Below are 20,897 nucleotides of genomic sequence, written 5' to 3'. Positions count from 1 at the left end.
TTAGCTCATGGAAGGTAAGTCATCACAATGCCTTTATCAGGTCCAAATTTTCGTTGTTAGGTCAAACAAATAACTTATATAGTATAAAAATATATCTATTAAAATATCAGATAGCTACTCTTTCACCAATAAAACAAATCAGTTGTATCTGCATATATTAAATAAGTATCCACAATATCACATTTCCCCTGAGGTTTATTTCTATTTTAACCATAGTGATATCATTATTTATATTTAATGAACTATTAATAATATTATTCTTATACCTTATTTTCAACATGTTAACAATCAAATCCATAATAACCTTCACATCTACCCCTCACACAGGTTGTCTTATGTATATACATGGCACCAAAGACTCCTTTTCCTTAAGGTTTGAAGCTCAAGAGTCAATCTCAATTCATTTCAAGCCATCCTCCCCACGGCTGACAAATTAATCTTTCAAAAGTCCAATCCTGTTATGTCAATTCCTTGGTAGAAAAAAGACAGGGTGGAAAGCCAATGCCTCTCCATTACATTAAATAACCTCCAACCCCTTTCCTGTGGTTTAACGCCCTCCAGATATGCACTAAGCATCCTAAATACTTTTAATTTTCACAGTTCCATACTTTTGCTATTATGAATTATGGTTATTAGCTAACATTTAATTACTACCGTATTTTCCGGTGTATAAGACGACTTTTTAACCCAGGAAAATCTTCTATACGCCCAGTCGTCTTATATGCCAGAAAATGCGGTGCTTACTAAATATTAGGCCCTGTCTTTAGGCTTCACCTTCATTATCTTGATAACCTCAGGGTAATTCTATTTGGTAGATACTATTATATCTTTATTCCTAAAATGAGTAAACCAAAATTACCAAGTTAGGTAACAGATGAGATTTGCCGAAAGAGCTGGCTGAACAGCAGTGATTCCATACTGTGTCTGTGATTCCAAGGCTAATGGTCCTAATAATTCCCTTTCATCTGTCCCTTAAACTGGGTATAAATATTAATTCCACATGTTGTGGATGTTGTTACTCTCTGAGGGAATGAGGGTCGTTGCTGGGAGAGGTCACAGAAATTATATCACCTGTTTGCTTTAGGTCCTGACGTGGTACAACACTCCTGTGTGGAGCTACTTCTTTGGTGACTATAAAGTTTCCTGAACGATTCTGATTTCAATATAATGAGGCATCGTTTAGAGGAAACACACCAGAAAACATTAAAGCCCACAAGACACATTGACATGATGCTGTAAAGTTCATGATGAAAAGTTGTTTAAAGGAGCAGAGTGAGGGGAAGCTATGAAGTCCTCAGACACATGTTGCATTGTTACAAGTGAAAGACCCCCTCCCTTTTGTGTCCCTTGATTTCAGAACCTGACCCTGTATCTCAGCTTGTGGCTGGATGCAAGGCCAGTGTCCCCCTTGAAGAGGTGCAACCAATAGTTTAGGAGAAAATAGGTCCCAAAGCTTTCTTTCAAATGGCCAGACAGTTGAAGGGAACAGGCACAAGTGGAGTATTCCCTCTGTTTCATTTGTAAGCACATCCCCTCAAATGCAAAGGAAAGCACTGATATTAGATGAACCTTGTGATAATAAAGTTTTACCCAGAGCGGCCATCTTTATTTTAGGAGATGAAAATCTAATTAACTCTTCTGATGTTAAACCCAAACATTTAAATGGAGTTCTTTAAGATAGGCACTAAGTTAATCTACTATAAATAAGGTCAAATTAAAAAAAAAACAAAAAAACTCACCTTTGACATTTAACTTTTCTCTGAGAAAATACTAAAATAAAATTATGCCTACAAAATTTAAGAATGTTAAAGATATTCTTTGTTACTTGCTGTGGGAGATTCAAATAAAATTGGTTAATAAGTAGAAAGATATTTAAAAATGCTCATATACTTTTAATTTCAAAAAGCAGTCTAATTAAGAATTCTTGATAATGACGATCTGCTGATATATTTGGCACGGGGCACACACAAAAAGAGCAGAAAAATTCCTTAGCTGGGTTGTTAATTAAATGCCAAATAACACACTAAGATGATTATTTTATGGTGACTTCAGAAAATTCCAAAGAACAAGGTGTCTCTTTATAATCAAGGGGTTGTAATAACACAGCAGAGTCTCCAAATGCTGAAAACCCTCATTTCTTTCTTTCCTTTTCAATGTGTTCCTAAAGCAGACCATCGGAATAGAATTATACAAACTTAGACTATGCTTTGGCTTTATCGCAATCATAAACACACAGTGCCAATTAAAAAATGAAAGATGTGGCTTTTGGCTTCGTAGCTAGACTGCTTGTTATCTTAGCTTCTCCGACCATGTCTGTACTAATGAGCCTTCCTCTCTGCAGGGAGATAAAGAAGCTGAATTAGGGCTTCCATTTTCCCCACTTTGTGATCGGAAGTCAACGATGGTGGCCCAGTCACAAATAGGTAATACTGAAGATCGGGGCTCACGGGGAGCCAGTGTGTGCGTGTGTGCTTGTCGGTTTTCAGATGGATACACCATGTTGTCCAAAGAGGCAATGTCCATGAAGACCTCATTCCATAGTCATGATAGCTCATTCCTTAGACCTAACTATTGGTGCTAAATAATGGGAAATATTAAAATGTCCTCACAAAATGATTTCAATGAATCAGTGTTAGTAAATGTAATTGTTATTCTGTTGGTAATCCTTTTACTAGAAAGGAGATAGCTTTAATCTCGTGGAAGAGATAGCCTTTTTTGTTGTTTTTGGCTGATTATTGGTTTCTGTAATTTAATCTTTTGAATATAGGACAAGTCAGTGAAAATAGTAATATAGCTGTTCTGTTATCACTGTTTGCATAATATGCTTAATATACTAGCTTATATTCTTTTGAAAAAAATTTTTATACGAGTAGATAAGCCAACAATAAGTTTGAAAAATGATACTGCTCTCAGCCATATCCATTCTTTTCATTTGTATTTGTGTTTGAGACTTCGAGTCCTACCCATTATTAAAACGTATCATTGCTATGCTGCATAGTTCAAATATTTGTAGTAGTTATTCCCTGAGCCAGACTTTGTACCACTCCATACTGTTAGGTGGCTGCCTTGCCTCTCCAGCTGCTCCTGCACCACCTCCTACAAAGCCAGAGTCAGCTGTAAGACAGCTTCTTGCTCTGACCTTTCCCCCTTCCCACCCAAGTTCTAACAGCCGTTTTTTTCTAGATACCATGACACAGGTGCCTATAATGCAGGTGTGAGGGTGGCAGGCTAAGGACCTCCTCAGGCAACCTGGGAAGAGTGGAAGTTTCTGAGACTTATTTCTGCAATATAAATTGCGGCTATGTTAGCACAGGCGACCTCTTATTTGACAGTCTCCATATCCCAGGCATTTAAAACCTTAGCCAATGGTAACTGGGTGGCCAATTAACATTGCTTTGACCCAAAGGCAAGATTAAAACACAAAACTGTTGAAGTGTGGTTTTTTTTTAATTAAAAATATACCTTCATGTATTCTATGACTCATCCAGTTATTTGAAGTTCGAATTACTTAATCCAAGTATCTTGTGGATGGGCTACTTCAAATATAGATATTGCTTGGGACACTGTTACTTAAACAAACCTCCCTCTGGTTACTCTCCTATATTCAGATGGTAGCCCATTGCTCCAGGTGTGTTTCAGGCAACAAGCACTCGATGTCCAGCACCACCCTTCTCCGGGGACCTTTGCTTAGAATAGGTTTCCTTCTCTTCCACCTAGACACTGGGTGGCAAGTGCCCTATTCTCTCTGTGTGTCATCGTCTGTCTTGATGAGGACTTTAAATGTAAAAGTCTTTATTCATTCTGACACGTCCATGTGGTGAGATTAATGTTGTCTCCCAGAGATGATTTGACAGAACTCACCCACACACTATGAACTAACACTTTACATCCAGAGAATAATAAACAGCAGTCTGAAATATTAACATACTGGCAGAAAGCTCTGACTAATATAGTAAGAGGAGGGAAAGTGGTTACCTTCCTGTTGTCTGAGAAAATACTTTAATTTCATTTCTTTGAAGCTTAGATATTATTTCTTGTTGGGGAATAATGAAATTGAACAATCCAGCGAAGATCTTTCAAAAAGGGTAATGATGACTCTCATTGTGAAAGGAAAATATATTAATTCTGGTTAGATCCTGATTTATTGTTAACAATAGTAGGAGGCTGAATATTAAGTAGGAAAGCCAATATACTTGAGTTAGCAAGCTTACATTGTATCACTTCCACTGCCTGAGAATATTTTACCCAGCTGTTAGACCATCCCGATAGATTGTGTTATTGGATTAAACATCATCACAAGGGTTAAACAAACCAATATTATAGTTGATACTTGTTATAAGGAGCATCAGAGACTGTTCATGATTACTAATTTTAGAATTCAGTAAACTGTAACATTTTAAATTTTTCTTTTGCAGGTTTTATTGATTTCATAGTAGAGCCAACATTTTCTCTTCTGACAGACACAACAGAGAAAATTATTATTCCTCTTATAGAGGAAGACTCAAAAACAGAAAATTCTTATGGAGCAAGCAGGTTTGATATTTTCTTTTTTTGTATCATTTTTTCATATTAGTGATGTTTCATAACCTTTTAATTATGATTAATTTTAGTATTTCTTACATAGGCAGGAAAATTCTTACAAGAATTATTGGACATTATTGCCACCTGGTGGCTGTGTATTATATTGCCTATGCCTTTGAAATGATGTCTGTTACAAAAAATATCAAAGTATTAAGGAGTATATTAGAATAGTATTCAATACCAAGGAGAATAAAATTATTGAATTTTTATTGAGGATATATGTATTGTATCCTGGGTATCTAACATATCTAATTGTGTTAGATTTCTTACAAACAAATCAATCACAGCCCACTTGTATATCTTGAAAGATGCTCTTATCAAAGCCTTTTAAATGACATGAATGCAATGAATCTATATAACATGTTACAGTAAAGTCCATTATATATACCACTTATGTTGTTTCAAAACTAGATTTTTTTCATCGATAAATTTGTTAAGGGATAATATTTAAAACTTCCAGCTGCAGAAAAATCATACTAAATTCTTACCCATCTGAACACACAAGTTTCCCTAGGAGCACACCAGCAGGCTCCCTAAATGTTGCCCCAAGGAGGAAACTGAGGGAATGTCCTACCTGAGAAAGAGTCAGGTTAGCCTGGAGACTAAATGGTGGAGGGAGAGGGCTCCAGAAGTGTGGTGCCCTTTTGTTGATGTTAATCAATGGACTCACTACTAAGTCAGCTCACCCCACGTTTCTGCTGCCCACATCAGCCTCTCCACCCTGTAATACATTACATGAGCACCCCAACTGCTGCTCTGGGAATCCCTGACAGAGTCTCTGGCCTTCTCTAGGGTATAAGGAAAGGAGGGAGGTGAGCATCCCTAACCGGTGCTCAACACTGGGCCGAGCACCTGCCATCCTGCTTCTCCAGTTGGTTTTGTCCAGTGTTTCAGGCTTTGCTCCCTTATCCCATATCCCCGTGGTCGGCAAACTGCGGCTCATGAGCCACATGCAGCTCTTTGGCCCCTTGAGTGTGGCTCTTCCACAAAATACCACGGCCTGAGCGAGTCTATTTTGAAGAAGTGGCGTTAGAAGAAGTTTAAGTTTAAAAAATTTGGCTCTCAGCCGAAACCGGTTTGGCTCAATGGATAGAGCGTCGGTCTGCGGACTGAAAGGTCCCAGGTTCGATTCCGGTCAAGGGCATGTACATTGGCTGCGGGCACATCCCTGGTAGGAGGTGTGCAGGAGGCAGCTGGTCGATGATTCTCTCTCATCGATGTTTCTAGCTCTCTATCCCTCTCCCTTCCTCTCTGTAAAAAATCAATAAAATATATTAAAAAAAAAATTTGGCTCTCAAAAGAAATTTCAATCGTGGTACTGTTGATATTTGGCTCTGCTGACTAATGAGTTTGCCGACCACTGCCATATCCCAACCTCAGTATATTCTGGTTTCTTTGGTTGTTACTGTTAGCTTAAGCACCTTCATGTGTTTATACACTGCCGATTCGTTTAGACGATCAAATAAGAAAGGCGCCGTGAACGATGGCTCCTGTTCCCCAGACTACTCTCTTGCATGCGTGGACCTGAAGAGCTTCAAGAACAACCTGGTTGACATCATCCAACAGAACAAAGAGAGATGGAAAGAGTTAGCTGCTCAAGGTATAGTTGTTTATGAAGCCTTACTGCCACCTCTCTCTCTGTCTTACCTCCTCTGAGATTTTGGATTTTTCCTTCCTGGTTTTATGCTTTTATAAAATATGCAAGCCCTTGGTAGTATTTGGAATTTAGCTACCCTTTGATTATTCTTAAGAAAGTTGGTTAATCTATTAAAGAAAAAGAGATTCTGCTCTGTTTATGCCACATGGACTGCAGAAGTATGTCAGTGGGTGTCAGGGAAGTGGATATAAGGAATGGGACAATAAAAAGCTGACAAAACTTCCAGAGGCTTTTGTGTTGCCTTAGGAATGTAGCACCTAGTGTCAGAGATTTGGTATCTGGTTCTTTTTTCTTCTTTCAATTTTACTAAGTTACTTTTTTGTCTGACAGTTTCACTCAGGAGTTGGAAAAGTCATCTGTAATTTATGACCTGAGAAACAAATATGGAGCTAGCTCTAGTTATTTCTGACTCAAATAAATTAGTCCATTTCATTTACAGAGTATGTGAGTTAATATCCATCATTCATTAACTTTAATGCAGGAAATTAGCTTTCAAATTCCAGATCTGGCCCCTGCCTTCTCTCACCTACCCCCCCCCCCCCCCCCCCGGCCCATGATTATGTCTGGCTCATGCTCTATACTCCCTGCACAGTGCACTCTGGCAGTTTCTCAAAACACCCAGGGTCTTTGCAATGTTTGCTTCTTCAGCCAGGAATTCTCTTGGATCTCTCTGCAAAGCTGATTCCTTCTTGATTGGCAGGTCTGTTTTAACTTTTAATTTGAAAAACACAGCATTTAATAACCCATTTAACAATTCTCATATAGAGTTATATACTATTACTATTTTACAGATAAGGAAACAAAAGCAGAAGACAGTTTTGTGACTTGCTCCAAATCTCACAATTAGTAAGTGCAGGAGTTAGAATTCATTCTTTCCAAATGCAGGGCCCTAAAAACACCCCAAAGAGACCCCCCCCCTTGAATACTATTCTATTTTCCCCCATTAGAGCCCAGTTTAGTCACTTCACAGTGATATCACTAATCCATAATCCATACTTTCACATTCTCTTCCTTATTTATCATGTCTTCCACATGGAAATGTACAGTCCACAGAAGTCCATGATCTACTGTGTTTTCCAGTGTATCTTCAGCGACTAGTATAGCGCTAGGCATAGAATAACTGCTCAGCAAATATTCGCTTAATTAAATAGTTAATTAATCCTGGGTGATGCCATATATTTCTCCACCTCTGCTATTAAAAAATAAAAGAAATATTGATCTAATGACTTTATCTTAGTCTGTAACTCACATTTCCCCATCTATGGAAGTCTGATTAGTTAGAAAATTTTAAATGCATAAGCAACAGTAGATAATAGTAAGGCTAATCAAGTAACTACTTTTCCACCAAATAACACAAACACCATAGAAAACTTTGTCTTTGATATTTCAAAAAAAAGTTAGAAAATACTTATATTTAACAAAAATTTAAAATTCGCCCTTGAAACTCAAGAATAAAAGAATGACTGCTTTTTAAAGATGTTTTGCAAAACCAAGCTAGTGCGGGAAGACTCTTTCAAAGCATCTTCCATGTCTGAGCAGTTTCTCAGCCAGCCAGCGATGCGTGGAGGGCTGTCTCAGCCCTTCTATGGCCTCTAATTGCTAGGATCTTTCTGTTAAACCCTGCTGGTCTACCCCTTATCCCAAACTTGGACCACAACCTCAGGCTTGAAAACCTGTGAGTTTTCCCCATTTCCTTCAAAGCAAAATCCCTCATTTCCTGTTGAAGAAACCAGGGATTATTGCGCTCTCCTCCCATTCCAAATTGAGTCTACCCCCTCGGGCAGCAAAGCTGGTTGCTGCAGCCATTTCCAAGCAGGGCAGGTGGGGGGTCGGGGAGGGAGTGTTGGCAGAAGGGAGCTTGGGCATAGGGAGCTCCAGGCCAGAAGGTCATAGCTTCCTGCTGTTCTTACTTGAATCTCCAGCAATTTTTCATGAGTAAATGCTTCGCAAATTGTTGTGTTGCCTTGGTTGATTTCCAGTTGATGGAATAGTTAATATTTTCCAATTTTATACTTGTTTTCTATGAAGAGGAAACACTCGAACTCTCTACATCACTGGAACAGGAAGTCCTCTTTCTCCACATTGGTTTCTGAGAGAATTAAATGAGTTGATTTATGTAATCTGCTTAGAAGTACCTAGAATAGTAGCACCACATGAGTTGCTGTTCTTACTGTAGTTCAAGCATGTCAAACTCAAAGGCTTACATGGGCCAAATAAACAAGGTTTAAGTTTATGTGGGCCGCAAAAAAAAACAAAAGCTTCAATTTTCATAGAAACACAGGTTTATTTCAATAGAGACATGCTGAATAAAAAGGGCTGAAATAAGTGAGTAATCGTTAACATAAAATAATAGAACATTTTCATAAAAATTAATATTTTTTCTTGAACATTAACATACCAGACACTGAATAAATGCACAAATTAATAAGCGTAACGCAAATACACCTATTTTTCTTGTTCTCCAAAAGCAAAATATTTCCTGTTGGGCACACTAAACAAGTCAGTCCAAGACTAATGATGTGGCAATCGGCTGCTAAAATATTTGCTGCTAGTATTAGTGGAGAGAAATGGTGCGCCTGTGCTAAGGGAAATGGATGCAACACGATTATAGTAATCAGTCATTAGTGAACATTGTAGTTCATTTTTAATAATTACGTATAACAGGATAATGTAAAAATTAAGTTACGAAATTTTTATTAAAACATTTCTTACATACTGTTATGTTGGCTGGGCCGCAAAACCATTCGTTGTGGGCCATATGCGGCCTGTGGGCTGCGAGTTTGACATGCTTTCTGTAGTTATTTACTGTCCTTCTGTTAGTATTTTAGGAATTAGGGATATGCTAGGAAACAAAAGAGACAATAATTCCTATCCTCATGAAAGAGGGAGTGGAAGTTAGGAGCAGGATTGAAATTTTTAATAAGGAGGCCAGGCAAGACTTCACTGAGAAAGGGATAATTTAAGTAAATACATGAAGGAAGTTAGAAAGAACTCTGGGGAGATCTGGGTAAAGGATGGGAAATACATTTTCAGACAGAGCAAATAACCAGCAAAACATCTGGGAGGTCAAGCTTGCCTGGCCTGAAAAAGTAACAGGAGGCAAATGAAGTTGAAGGAATAACAGGAGGCAAATGAAGCTGAACCCATGGCAGTAACGCAGGCAGTGTGGTAAACGGGTAACATGGCACATCACTGGTTTTGGCCAAAGAGAGATAGGTAGCCAAATCTGTAGAATTTTGAAGAAGAAAAATAAAGTGGTCTGAATTGAAGTTTTAAAAGGATCGCTCCGGCTACAGAATGGAAAATATTCTTCTCTTTGGGAGGCAGAATGAAAACAAGGAGGCCAGAAAGGAGGATGTTTGCTCATAACCCAAGAGAAAGAAGGGGCTTAGATCAGGTGGCAGTGGGGAGGGCAAAGTGTGTCAACTCTGGATACATAGAGATGGCAGCTTAAGCCAGTATGCATGAGTAGGAAGAGATGGGAGAAAGAGATTGGAATCTGCCAGGCCTGCATGGCTCAGGAGCATCCAGCTATGAACCAGGAGGTCGAGGTTTGATTCCTGATCAGGACACGTACCTGGGTTGCGGGCTTGATCCTCAGTAGTGGGCATGCAGAAGGCAGCCAATTGATAAATCTCCCTTATCACTGATTTTTCTCTCTCTCCCTCTCCTTCCTCTCCGAAATCAATTAAAAACTATACCTATAATAATAAAAGCATAATATGCTAATTAGACTGGATGTCCTTCCGGACGAAGCTGGGGCTGCAAGGGAAGCCCGGGTCCCAGGTGCCAGAGGGAAGCCAGTGCCAGCAGCTGGGGGAAGGAAGGCCTACTCTTGCAGGAAATTCGTGCATCGGGCCTCTAGTATGTATATAAAATACATTTAAAGATATTGAATTCTGGATAGATTTTGAAAGCAGAACTGATAGGATTTGTTAGCAGATTAGATGTGGAATATGAAATTAAAGAGTCAAAAAGGATGTCAGGACTTGGTTTTCTTACACATTAATTGAGTATATGTAAATTTATATAATTATTTTGTAGAACAGGTTGGCATCTCTAGCAAAGCTGAAGATGCACATGCCATATTTCCCAATAATTTCACTTTTATATTTTTACCCTAGAGAAACTTTTGCTCACATGCATCAGAAGACATGAGCTGCTAAAAAATAGAAAGATACTAAAAATGAGCTGCTCAGAAGACATGAGCTGCTAAAAATATAGAAGCTGCTAAAATATAGAAAGATACTACTTATAGAACATTTTTTAAAATTTACAAGGTAAATAATAGGTTTAAGAACATGATAAAAGAATGATGGAGGAAACATTCAGAATCTAGGAAGAAGATTGAGAGATTTATTTAGGAATTAGTAATATTGTATTTCTTTGTTAGGTGCCAAACACACAAATATTTATTTTATGATATGGTTTTACCTACCATATATGCTTTATATATGTACATATAATCCATTTGTGTAATTTGCTACATACAAATATATGTATGTATTTGCTTAAATACACTGAAGATGAAAGTTCATGATAATTGCATGAGATGAGAATAAGCAGGTCATGAGATGCTTAGAGCTTTGGAATATTAATTCAATTTTGAGGCTCTGAACAGAATCCTGAATAGTTGGCCATTATCATATTAGCCTTGAAACTATATTTTAGGATATCTCAAAAATATCGCACAATCCTAGAGCCGTGGAAAGTGTGACTGCTTGGGCTCCAAAGAATATAGCTCCTGGGTCATCAGTTTTAACAAAAAAAAAAAAAAACAACAACACTTTTTTTATACAGTAATTTCATTCACCAAGCCTTCTATTAAGGATCTGGAAACATCCATCTAAGAATGTTGTATGGAAACCCACTCCTTTTTGACATGGGGCCTTTTCAAAAACTCAAACACGCTTTTCTCCATCCAGAATGTGTTACTTTTTTAGTTAAATCTTATAGAGTGAGGAAAATGCTTTCATAACCTACTCAGCATCCCTCAGTATCTTAAGTCTTTGCCAATCTGAACATTTTCCTGTGATTTAAGACCAGACAGGACATTTTAGGAAGATGTGTGTGTGTGCCTCTTTCTAGTGAGACAGTTGGAGGGAGATAGTGAGAAAAGTCACTCTTCTATTTCTACCTATGAAATCTCAGGCAAATCATAGCCTCAAAAATTGTGACTATTGGGAACACAGTTACCTACCCTAATGAAGGAGCAGACATTCCCATAAATCCTGGCCCGGTCTCCAGTTACACTGCAGAGCCGTGAAGACCTATGATGCAGCTTTGAGAGCAAGGCACCTAAGGAAGTAAGAAAAAAAGAAAAAGCACATTTGCCTAAACTGGTGGCGAATGGGTGATAGATGCCTAATTAACAACCAAGGAAATCACATACAGAAAAGTATGCATTTTAAAGTGCCATGTAAATGTAGCTCGTTTTCATTGGTGGTCCCATCCTCATATGTCATGAGGAACCTTTTTCTGAGGCTGTGATGGAGTAAGTGCATGCTAATGAACTGTGAAAGAGGCATGTATATTTAGAGCAGCCCCTGAATGGCAAACACAAATAGCTCTTCTTTCTCACAGCAAATGCGTTAACTTTTGTAAGCCACCTGAGAACTTGGTTCACCTTTAGACGCAAGAATTCCAAATTGAATCAGGCCCACCAAATTCACCTTGACAGGGGCAAAAGCTACCCACCAACCCCAGGTCTGCTTTCTATCCCAACTTCTCAAGGAGAATGTGTTCTTGAGAAACACTAGTTATGTCCCAGAATGGAATCTGGGGGCTCAGCCTAGAATGGAATGCAATATGTTTCTCACTGTGCTGGGTACTTTTCTGATTTATTTGATATTGATTCAAATCCCAAAATACTAGGCTCAAAGAAGAGAAGATGTGAGAAAAGGAGGCAACGTGGGAACTGAGATGCTACCGGATTTGCATTGTGCACGAATCACAGCTGTTTAGAACCAGCAGGAAACCTAGAGCTAGCTGAAGGCAAGCTTGACATTTGAGAATATGTATTAAAATTTTTGAACACACAAGTGCTTTCTAGTTTCTTTTTGTAACTTATTTCCTACATAATTGCTTTAAGTCATAGAATATGTTCAGTATGATATCATCCATTTGAACTTTTTGAGACCTGGTTTTGGCTTAAGTAGCTCATATGTGCCACCTAAAAGGAAAAAAAAAATTACCATTTTTGAGTAGGCTTACTTTTATATTAATTTGGGGGAATATTGTCATCTTTATGAGATTGTCTTCCTATTCATACATAGCTCATCATTAATAAGTTTTTTTTCATGTTGCTCCAAAAGTTTATTTTTTCCTCAATAATAATAAAAATAATGATTGAAAATTTTTATTAGTGTTATTAGTTGTTAGGTATTATAGTAAACATATACTGCATGGGGCAAAAGTAGGTTTATGAGTGTGAGTACATGAAACACAGTTTATTCTTGTATTATTATCTATTAGTTATTATATTATTTTTCATATGAAAAACTGTAAACCTACTTTTGCCCCACCCTGAACTATATTATGTAATCACTTAATATTTAAATTATGGATATACTTTATTGGAATTCCCATCAGTATTTTATATTTTTTGTTGCTTTTGTAAATGGCTATTTCTTGCAGGTGTATAGAAATACATTTGCTTTTGAATACTCGTTTTCTGTAAATAATGGCAGTTTCTTCTTTCCCAAATGTATATCTTTTATGATTGTTTTCCTTGAGTTCACTTCACTAGCAAGCTTATCCAGAACATTCTGAAATGGTAGTAGTTTTGACATTCAGCTTGTCTCTGAATTTAAAGAGGTGTTTAATGTTTCAGCATTAACAGTGATATTTCTTAATTTCTTTGATCTCTTTATGAGGTTAATTATATTCCCATCAATAAGTAATTTGTTAAGAAAAATGTATTATCTTTTCTGTAGCTTTAAAAATAATGAACATGATTTTTTTTCAATTGGCTCATGTAGTGAATTATATTAATATATTTTTTGATGTTGAATCATCTTGTAATCTTTGGGTAAACCCATCTGAATCATGGTGTATTAACTTTTAAAAATTGTTTTTGCTGACTTTAAAAAAAATCTATATTTATGAGTGAGATTAACCTGTCATTTCACTTTCTCATACTGACCTTGTCTTGTTTTGGTATTAAGGTTATACTCACTTCATAAAATGAGTTGGAATTTTAAAATTCTGCCACCTCTCAGAATTTCAGATAAGGGGACATGACAAAGGTCTCTTCTACTTCTGGATCCCTGAGTTATTTCCAAAACCTTTCACACTTTTCACTCAAAATGTGATAGGACTAGCAAAGCCAGGGTCCTGTGTCAGAGGCTATAAGTATCTAGCCCTCTTTTATCAGCCAACTTTTCTGTCTTCCTTTGGGTTCCATAGGTTAGAAAAAAATATTGTCACTAGAACAATAAGAAATTAAACCTCTCTCACCACCAACCTGAATTATCCCCTTATCCTAATTGCTTCTCTTGGAGAAAACTTCAGCCCATATCCAGTGAATCAGATACCTAGATATCTTCTGGAGGTGTGGGTGAGAAGATAGAATTTGACTAAGTATTTTCCAAGAAACTTTGTTCCATACACAGACATGGCTTTTGAATATGATAATTAAGACTGTATCCTTTTGTTTCTGGGTACTTCCGTAATGACACCTATGTCTACTTGTTCAAATGAGTGTGGCTATGGTAACAAACAGTGAGAATAAAACCAGACTAGTTAATAGTTCACAATATCAGCTCATCAACAAAGCAAATAGCCTTTGTAGTTCTTTCAGAAGAGAAATTAAAATAATATGATTATTCAATTAATGTTACTTAAAACAATATTACTAGATTAACATTTATTATTTGTCACCATTTTGAAGGAAGAAAAGATTATAGCTTACTTTTTCTTTTAATTTGAATAATTTGAAGTAATATATGCAACCCTGTGTTTATAGCAATAGACAAGATTCGGAAACCGCCCAAGTGCCCATCAGTTGATGAGCAGATTAAAAAAAAAAAAAGCTGTAGGACATTTACACAATGGAATACTACTCAACCATAAACATGGAGGAAATCTTACCCTTTGTGACAGCATGGATGGACCTGGAGAGTATTATGCTAAGTGAAATAAGCCAGTAAGAGAAAGACAAGTACTATATGATTTCACTGTATGTGGAATCTAATGAACACAATAAACTAACAAACAAAATAGAAACAGACTCATAGATACAGATAATAGACTGACAGCTGTCAGAGGGAGAGAGGGTTGGGGGCTGGGTAAGAAGGGTGAAGGGATTAAGCAAAGAAAGAAACTCATGGCCACAGACAACAGTATGGTGATTGCCAGAGGGAAGGCGATGGGGAGAGTGGCTCAGATAGTTATAGGATTATCCTGTGCACTGAAAGGTTGCCAGGTTCAATTCCCCATGAGGGCACATGCCTGAGCGTCAGGCAGGTTTGGGTGCAAGTGGAGGGCAGCCAATGCATTACTTTATTTTTTTTAGAGTTCAACATAGTTTATCTGCAGTTCACAAATATAGGTCAAAATAGAACACTTCTGTGCATTTAAATGAATGCAGCAAGACCCAGAGTGGGAGAGCAGGAAATTTCATCAGCTCACGGTCAAGCACAGATTAGAATCTGACCAGTGCCACCGAGGCAAGCTGTACCAGGAAGCAACAGCGTGTCCCTTGGTAATGATGTTCCTTACATTTCTGTCTTGGGTCATACAGCTCTTCCCTGAAATGTTTGCCTTCTACTCCTAGGAAGGTCAGTGGACTTTCTATCTTTATCCTGTTCTTTCCTCCTCAGGGAATGCAATTCTTGGATTCTTGGGATTCCCTCCTCCACTCTACTCATTAAAATTCTACCAAGGATTTTAATTAAAATGCCTTATCTAAGAAGACTATCGCTTCTTTATATAAGCATAGATATCTTATTCATATTACAGTGTGAGTACTTATATTCTGCCTTGCCTTCTCAAAATGGTAAAAAAAAAAAAAAAAAAAAAAAAAAAAGGCTTTCAAGAGAAACCTACCAAAAATCAGGGTTAAAATAGAAGTGGGAGTGGAGATTCAGGGTTTCCCATTCCACATGCCTGATAGAGACTCTGACATTCCCCTTTGAGGTCCGGACCATCTCTCCACCCAGCCACTGTGTCTTATGAAATATTTGGTTGGAGTGTGTGTACAGTTAAAACTATGGAGCCTGACAAAAAGTTGAGAACGAGTAATGAGATTATTCCAACACTATTTACAGAGGCCTACTATGTGCAAAACAAATACCTGCAGATTTTTTTCAGAGGCTAAAAATCTCCTATAAACTCTTGCCATATTTACTCATATCGCAAAGTAAAATTAGAACAAGGAACTAGGTTTGGAGTGTCAGAAAACAGCAAGAACAGATGTTGAGCAAGAGGAGGATTTGGGGGGAATATCCTTATACTTAGTTTTCTCATTAGCCATTTATCATTTGTTTTTGTTTTTTTAGATCTTTTGGCTAATAAAGAAAAATAATTACAACATAGTGGGTAATACCATTTAATTTATACGGACTCACTGTTACAATCAGATTTCCATAGTTTAGAGTCAATTCTCCTCTACGTAACACTGACTGAGCTCTTACTTGTGCCCTGACCAATGATGGAACCTACAACCTTGGCATATGGGGATGACACTTTAACCAACTGAGCTACCCAGCCAGGGCAGAAAATGCTCTCAAGAAAAGAGATTTTAGTTAATCCAGCAAACTTGGTTCATGGCAACTTACTTATTTCCTTGTGATTCAATGCATTAACAAGGAAGCACATATATTATTATATTCACACCACTAGGATACTTTTAATATGCCATAATATTTTTTAATGTCAGTGGAATCCTTTGTATTCCTTTTATTTATTTATACATTTTATTTTGAGAAAGCCATAGTTTCACCAAACTAAAAGAGGTGCCCATGATTAAAAATGTTTGAAACCTTGGGCTATATGGATGTTTCTCAAGGCATTTTACAGGGATAACTCTTGAGCCAAAATGATCTTTAGGGGATTAAATAATGCAAATAATTTCTTCTTCTCTGGCAGAATGTTAGGTCAAAATTATATGAATCTCTTTTTTATGAAAGTCTAAGGGTTACTTCCACATAGTATTATCCAAGTTAATTGAAAAGGATTCTACAACTCAAGAGTTATTAAGTAAAAGTAATGTGATTATGATTTACTGAGGATGATAGTATTTTCCTAAGCTATCTGGCTGCCATGCAATTACTTGGCAATGTTGTGTATGTGCTCCTGAAAACATCTGGAATTTTAAAGTTTTTTAAGGAAAACACTTTGTTTTCAGTGTTGCAAAATTCTTGTCTTGAGTTGCTCATAGTTTTTACTTGCTGATGTTCTAATTACATGTATAGAATTACTCTTGGATGTAATCTGTGTATCATTTTGGTAATTTATTTTTTGTAATTACTGCATTGTAAGCATTTGATGATTTTGTTCCTTGTCCACTCTTTTATTACTGGTAAAGCTCATTATCCACTGGATATAAGAGCATTTGGTGGTACGTGGACCTCAGTGTCCTTTGCCCATTGTAAAACGTCTCTGAAAATATTTTAGAATCAGAGAATTAATTACTTATATTCCTTTCTGTGTATCCTTTCTGTGTATCCTTCCCGCTCTGTTCTGTTCTTTCTAGTTTATTTTGTGGCGTTTTCTTTTTCTAACCTAGTCATAAGGAACAGGATAATAAAGCAGAAGGTTAAGCCAAGACTCTGATATAATAAATGTCAGAAACAAACTGACTTGAGGAACAAAAATTTCAAAGTAGTTTCAGAAGCTAATTGTAGGATGCTTATAGCCTCACCCAACTAAAACAGTGAAAGGGTCAGGCTGAGAGTTGGATAAGGATCTGTGAGGCAGGTTTCTTCAATGGGCTCTCTGGTATCGGGAAAGATGTAGACATGCTTCTCTCTTCATCTCAAATCAAGAGAAGAGAGCTTTACCAGAACCATAGGGGAGCTAGAAGTCAAGGAGATTTGGGGAATGGAGTCCAATTCTTACATGAGAAATATAAAGAGTTAGATGATCACAGATGAGCCAAAGTAGACTCTAGCCTTTCCTCAAGTATCTAATGGAAACACTTGCCTCACAAGTGTTTCATCTGAACCAAATATGTCCCTCCCATATTTGGAAGGTGATAGTACCTCAGCAGACAGAAGCTGGAAAGGTAGGAACAAATTTCCCAGAGGCTGTGGACATTGAAAAGGAACCATTGTTCTAGGTGCCCATACCAAGGTGGTAAAAGTCTCTAGCCATTGTCCTCGGCAAGAAGTCCCTGAAGAGCCCCTGGATGTGCTCACAGAAGAATGAGATCTAAATGCCTGACAGTGGAGAAACTTTGCTGCCCCTCTCAGCCCTCTTCTCTCCTTTCTCCTGCTCGGGAGGCACCGTAGCCATTTGGGGAAGGGTAAAAGAAACATCAACCATACACACCCCCACACACCATTTCTGGGCTCTCCAACAAACCCAATGTTGGAAAGAAAGTTTGTCTTTGTTTCAAGATTGATGTGTATTTATGTGATCAGATCTTCTAATGTCTGAGTTCAGACTTTGGCAACTTAATGTGATCACACGATTTTTTATTATCTAAGAATAACCTGAAAAATCTTGATACTACCTGAAATTTTTATCCTGGTACAAAAGATAAGTTGTCCCCATTGAATATATTTTTAAAGTAGGAGACAAAATAAATTTGCTTTGTGATAACACCTCATGAGTTTATATGTTTACTAATTTTATAACTTCAATAGAAAATCTGTTGCAATTGAAATAATGCAGTCTTACAATATATGTTGAAGGAATTCTCTCAAAGTTAATTGGTGCAAAGTTTAACTGTTAATATATTTTTCAATCAAATGTCAGACAGAAAGAGCAGTTGCTTATGTACGACTATTTCCTGAAATATCCAGATAGTTTGAGTAATTGATTCAAAAATTAATTTCTGTGATTTTTGTTTACTTTCTTATATTGTAAGCTCTTTTAACTGTATATTTTGCTTCATATTTCTGTTTTTGATAGATTCTTTGCAACCTTTCTTGAAATGTTGGAACAGTTTTCATGCAAATGTTTTTCTTCTTCTTGAAGGTTTATATGGAAGCCAAGTGATTCTAAGATTATAAATTTCATTAGTTTGTTTTGGCAGGTTGTCTTATCTTAAACACTACTATTCTCTGAGGCTCATTTGTTTTAAATTCATAACAACTAAGCAATGTGTGCTAAAAGACACTGATCATTAGAGGATGTGTTTAAAAGAATTTGTTTCAATTAAAAATATTCAAGAAAAACATACGTATTTTTTACATTTGATTTAATAGATGTTTAAATATGTCTCATCTGTTTCACTTCTGTTAAATTGCAACTTCACAAAGTTGTGTAATGGCCAGAAGATGACTTGTTATACTCTGTAAATCCCACAGGCTGAAAAGAAAATCTTTGCTATCTTTGGAGAAATGTGCCACAAAATCCATTGTATAATATTCTTCAACATTTTACGAATTGCTTCAGTTTCCCAACCTTACTCATTTTTTTCACAGGCCTATTTTGATTTTGTTTGCTTGTTTTCTAGGTGAACCTGATCTTCATAAGAACTCAGAAGGTCAAGTAAATGCTGAAGAAAAACGTGCTGATACACATTCATAGGTTTGAGATACAATAATGGCTTCTGTCATTTTAAACAGGAGAGGTAAGTATTATTTTTAGATAAGAAACCTAATTTCTGAAATGGTTTGTAGAATGTCACTAGAGACAAAGTTATTTTATTTAAATGGCCTCCTGGATTCTTTTTAGAAAAATTTCTGTTTTCTATCTTCTGAGGCAATATCTTAAATATTTACCTTTTCAAAGAGTTCTTAATTTGCTTTTCAATATAAATTATACTTACTGAGACATTTTAGCCCTTCAAAAATAATAGGCTATAGTCAATCAGGAGGTATAATCCTGATTTCTTTTTCTACTTCATGTAGAAAATGTAAATGTTTACAACAAGTGGTAATAACAAAGCAAGGACATATTATGAAGGAAACATCAGCTAAAATCCATGGAAACATCAGCCAAAATCAATGGTTCTCTTAAAAATTCAGCTTCTAGGGCTTGCCTTCAATCTACCAAATTGTTAGGTCTGGGAGTGATGCCTTAGAAGTCTGAATTTTTAATAAACCCACCTATTGATATTTCTGCACACTAAAGTTGAGAACCACTGTGTTGGGACTTCAAAGGAGGTGCAGGTAGTTAGAAGGGAGGGATGTGTATTTATAGTGGAGATGCCTTCATGTCTCCTTAAATAAGTAAGAACCTAAGCTCAAGTCTTATAATTCATCCTGCTGTCGGGGTGATGGTGGGGGCAAGAAATGCTGAGAGTTTGAGATGTTATCATAGCTCCTCAAATGTTGCTGAAGATATGAAAGAGTTAGAATGTGATTAGTTTTTAAGATGATTAATTTCTCAGTATTCTGCACTTGGTTATAAAACTGATTGATAATAATAGTTGCATTAATAGCAACTTTCAAGTGCAAGGCACTGTGGGGCATATCTTACACATATTATCTCACTCAACAATTCCAGAGTTAGTGATTGTGATTCCTATTTTACATATGAAGGTTGGGTAGAAATCAAGGGATCAAGACACACACACACACACACACACACACACACACACACACGAGAAATAGATGAATTCCAACTGATATAAAATCAATATCATATACTGAGAAATTGCTTATTTTTGACAAGGTATATAAAGTCTAAAGGGAAATTGTAACATAGCACAGTAATTAATGTCTGTATATGACTAAGACATGCTCTTTATATTAATTTGGATTTTATTTCAGGATAATGAGAACAATACTAAAACTTAACTCCTCAACTTCCTGCAGAACTATATTCTCTTTCACCACACACTTGGATCAGGCCATTTTTATGGACTCCTGTGTAAGGATGAATAAGAAGAACATAAATTCTATGCTAGTAACTCTGGCCAAATAAATAACACTCAAATTTGCTATCGAGGTTTTTAGCCAGTGCTTCTGCCATCATTTTTCCTCCACAATTTGGTGTTCTTCAACCAATCTAGAGAAATTTTTAAGACAAAAGTTGGACAGTTTTAAATTGTCATCATTTTGAACCAGGTACAGCATAGGTGACGATGCAAAACATGTGCAGAAGAGGTATTTTAAAATGTTACTTTCTTCCACTGTTTTATACAGAGTGCTATGACTACAAATTTTTAAGGTCTTAAGTAAAAGGAAAGCAAAAAAAAAACCCAAAAAACCCCAAAATTATGGAAACATATTTTTTACAGCTCTGAGGAGCAAGCCATTTAGATCGTCCTTGTTATTTTAAATGCACGGGAACAAAATGAGAGGCAGGACTATTCCGAAGCTGGGGTGGAAGTCCTAGAACAACAATGGAGCGTCACAACCTTGGCCCTGTGATCTGACAAACGTCATCATGACTCGCAAGCTGGGAACCCTCAGGGCAACCCGTCCTGGACAGCAGTGGACCAGCCTGCACCCATCCCTGGGGCTGCAGCACACCAACGCATCCCCTGCAGGGGTGCCAGCACCGCGGAAATCACACATTCCCTACGATCCTGGATAACAAG

General features: G+C 37.0%; 1 protein-coding gene across 3 annotated transcripts in view; it reads left to right on the top strand.

The window, feature by feature from the left end:
* PDE1A (phosphodiesterase 1A) overlaps positions 1-20,294 on the top strand; it is a 206,274-nt gene extending 185,980 nt beyond the window's left edge. Inside the window, exons 9-13 of one of the 3 annotated variants that reach the window (XM_054723429.1) lie at positions 2,342-2,423; positions 4,416-4,533; positions 6,036-6,181; positions 18,864-18,980; positions 20,125-20,294. In XM_054723429.1, the coding sequence (XP_054579404.1) occupies positions 2,342-2,423; positions 4,416-4,533; positions 6,036-6,181; positions 18,864-18,937 (420 nt within the window). In that variant the 3' untranslated portion in view covers positions 18,938-18,980; positions 20,125-20,294. Of the gene's footprint in view, positions 1-2,341; positions 2,424-4,415; positions 4,534-6,035; positions 6,182-9,994; positions 10,103-12,112; positions 12,227-18,863; positions 18,981-20,124 lie in introns of those variants that run through there. The other 2 variants (XM_054723430.1, XM_054723428.1) reach the window with 2 other exon arrangements.
* The last annotated feature ends 603 nt before the right edge of the window (positions 20,295-20,897 follow it).

Source organism: Eptesicus fuscus, chromosome 11 (genome assembly GCF_027574615.1).
Source record: "Eptesicus fuscus isolate TK198812 chromosome 11, DD_ASM_mEF_20220401, whole genome shotgun sequence".
NCBI classification, from domain to species: domain Eukaryota; kingdom Metazoa; phylum Chordata; class Mammalia; order Chiroptera; family Vespertilionidae; genus Eptesicus; species Eptesicus fuscus.
This window is presented reverse-complemented; position numbering and strand designations above follow the sequence as displayed.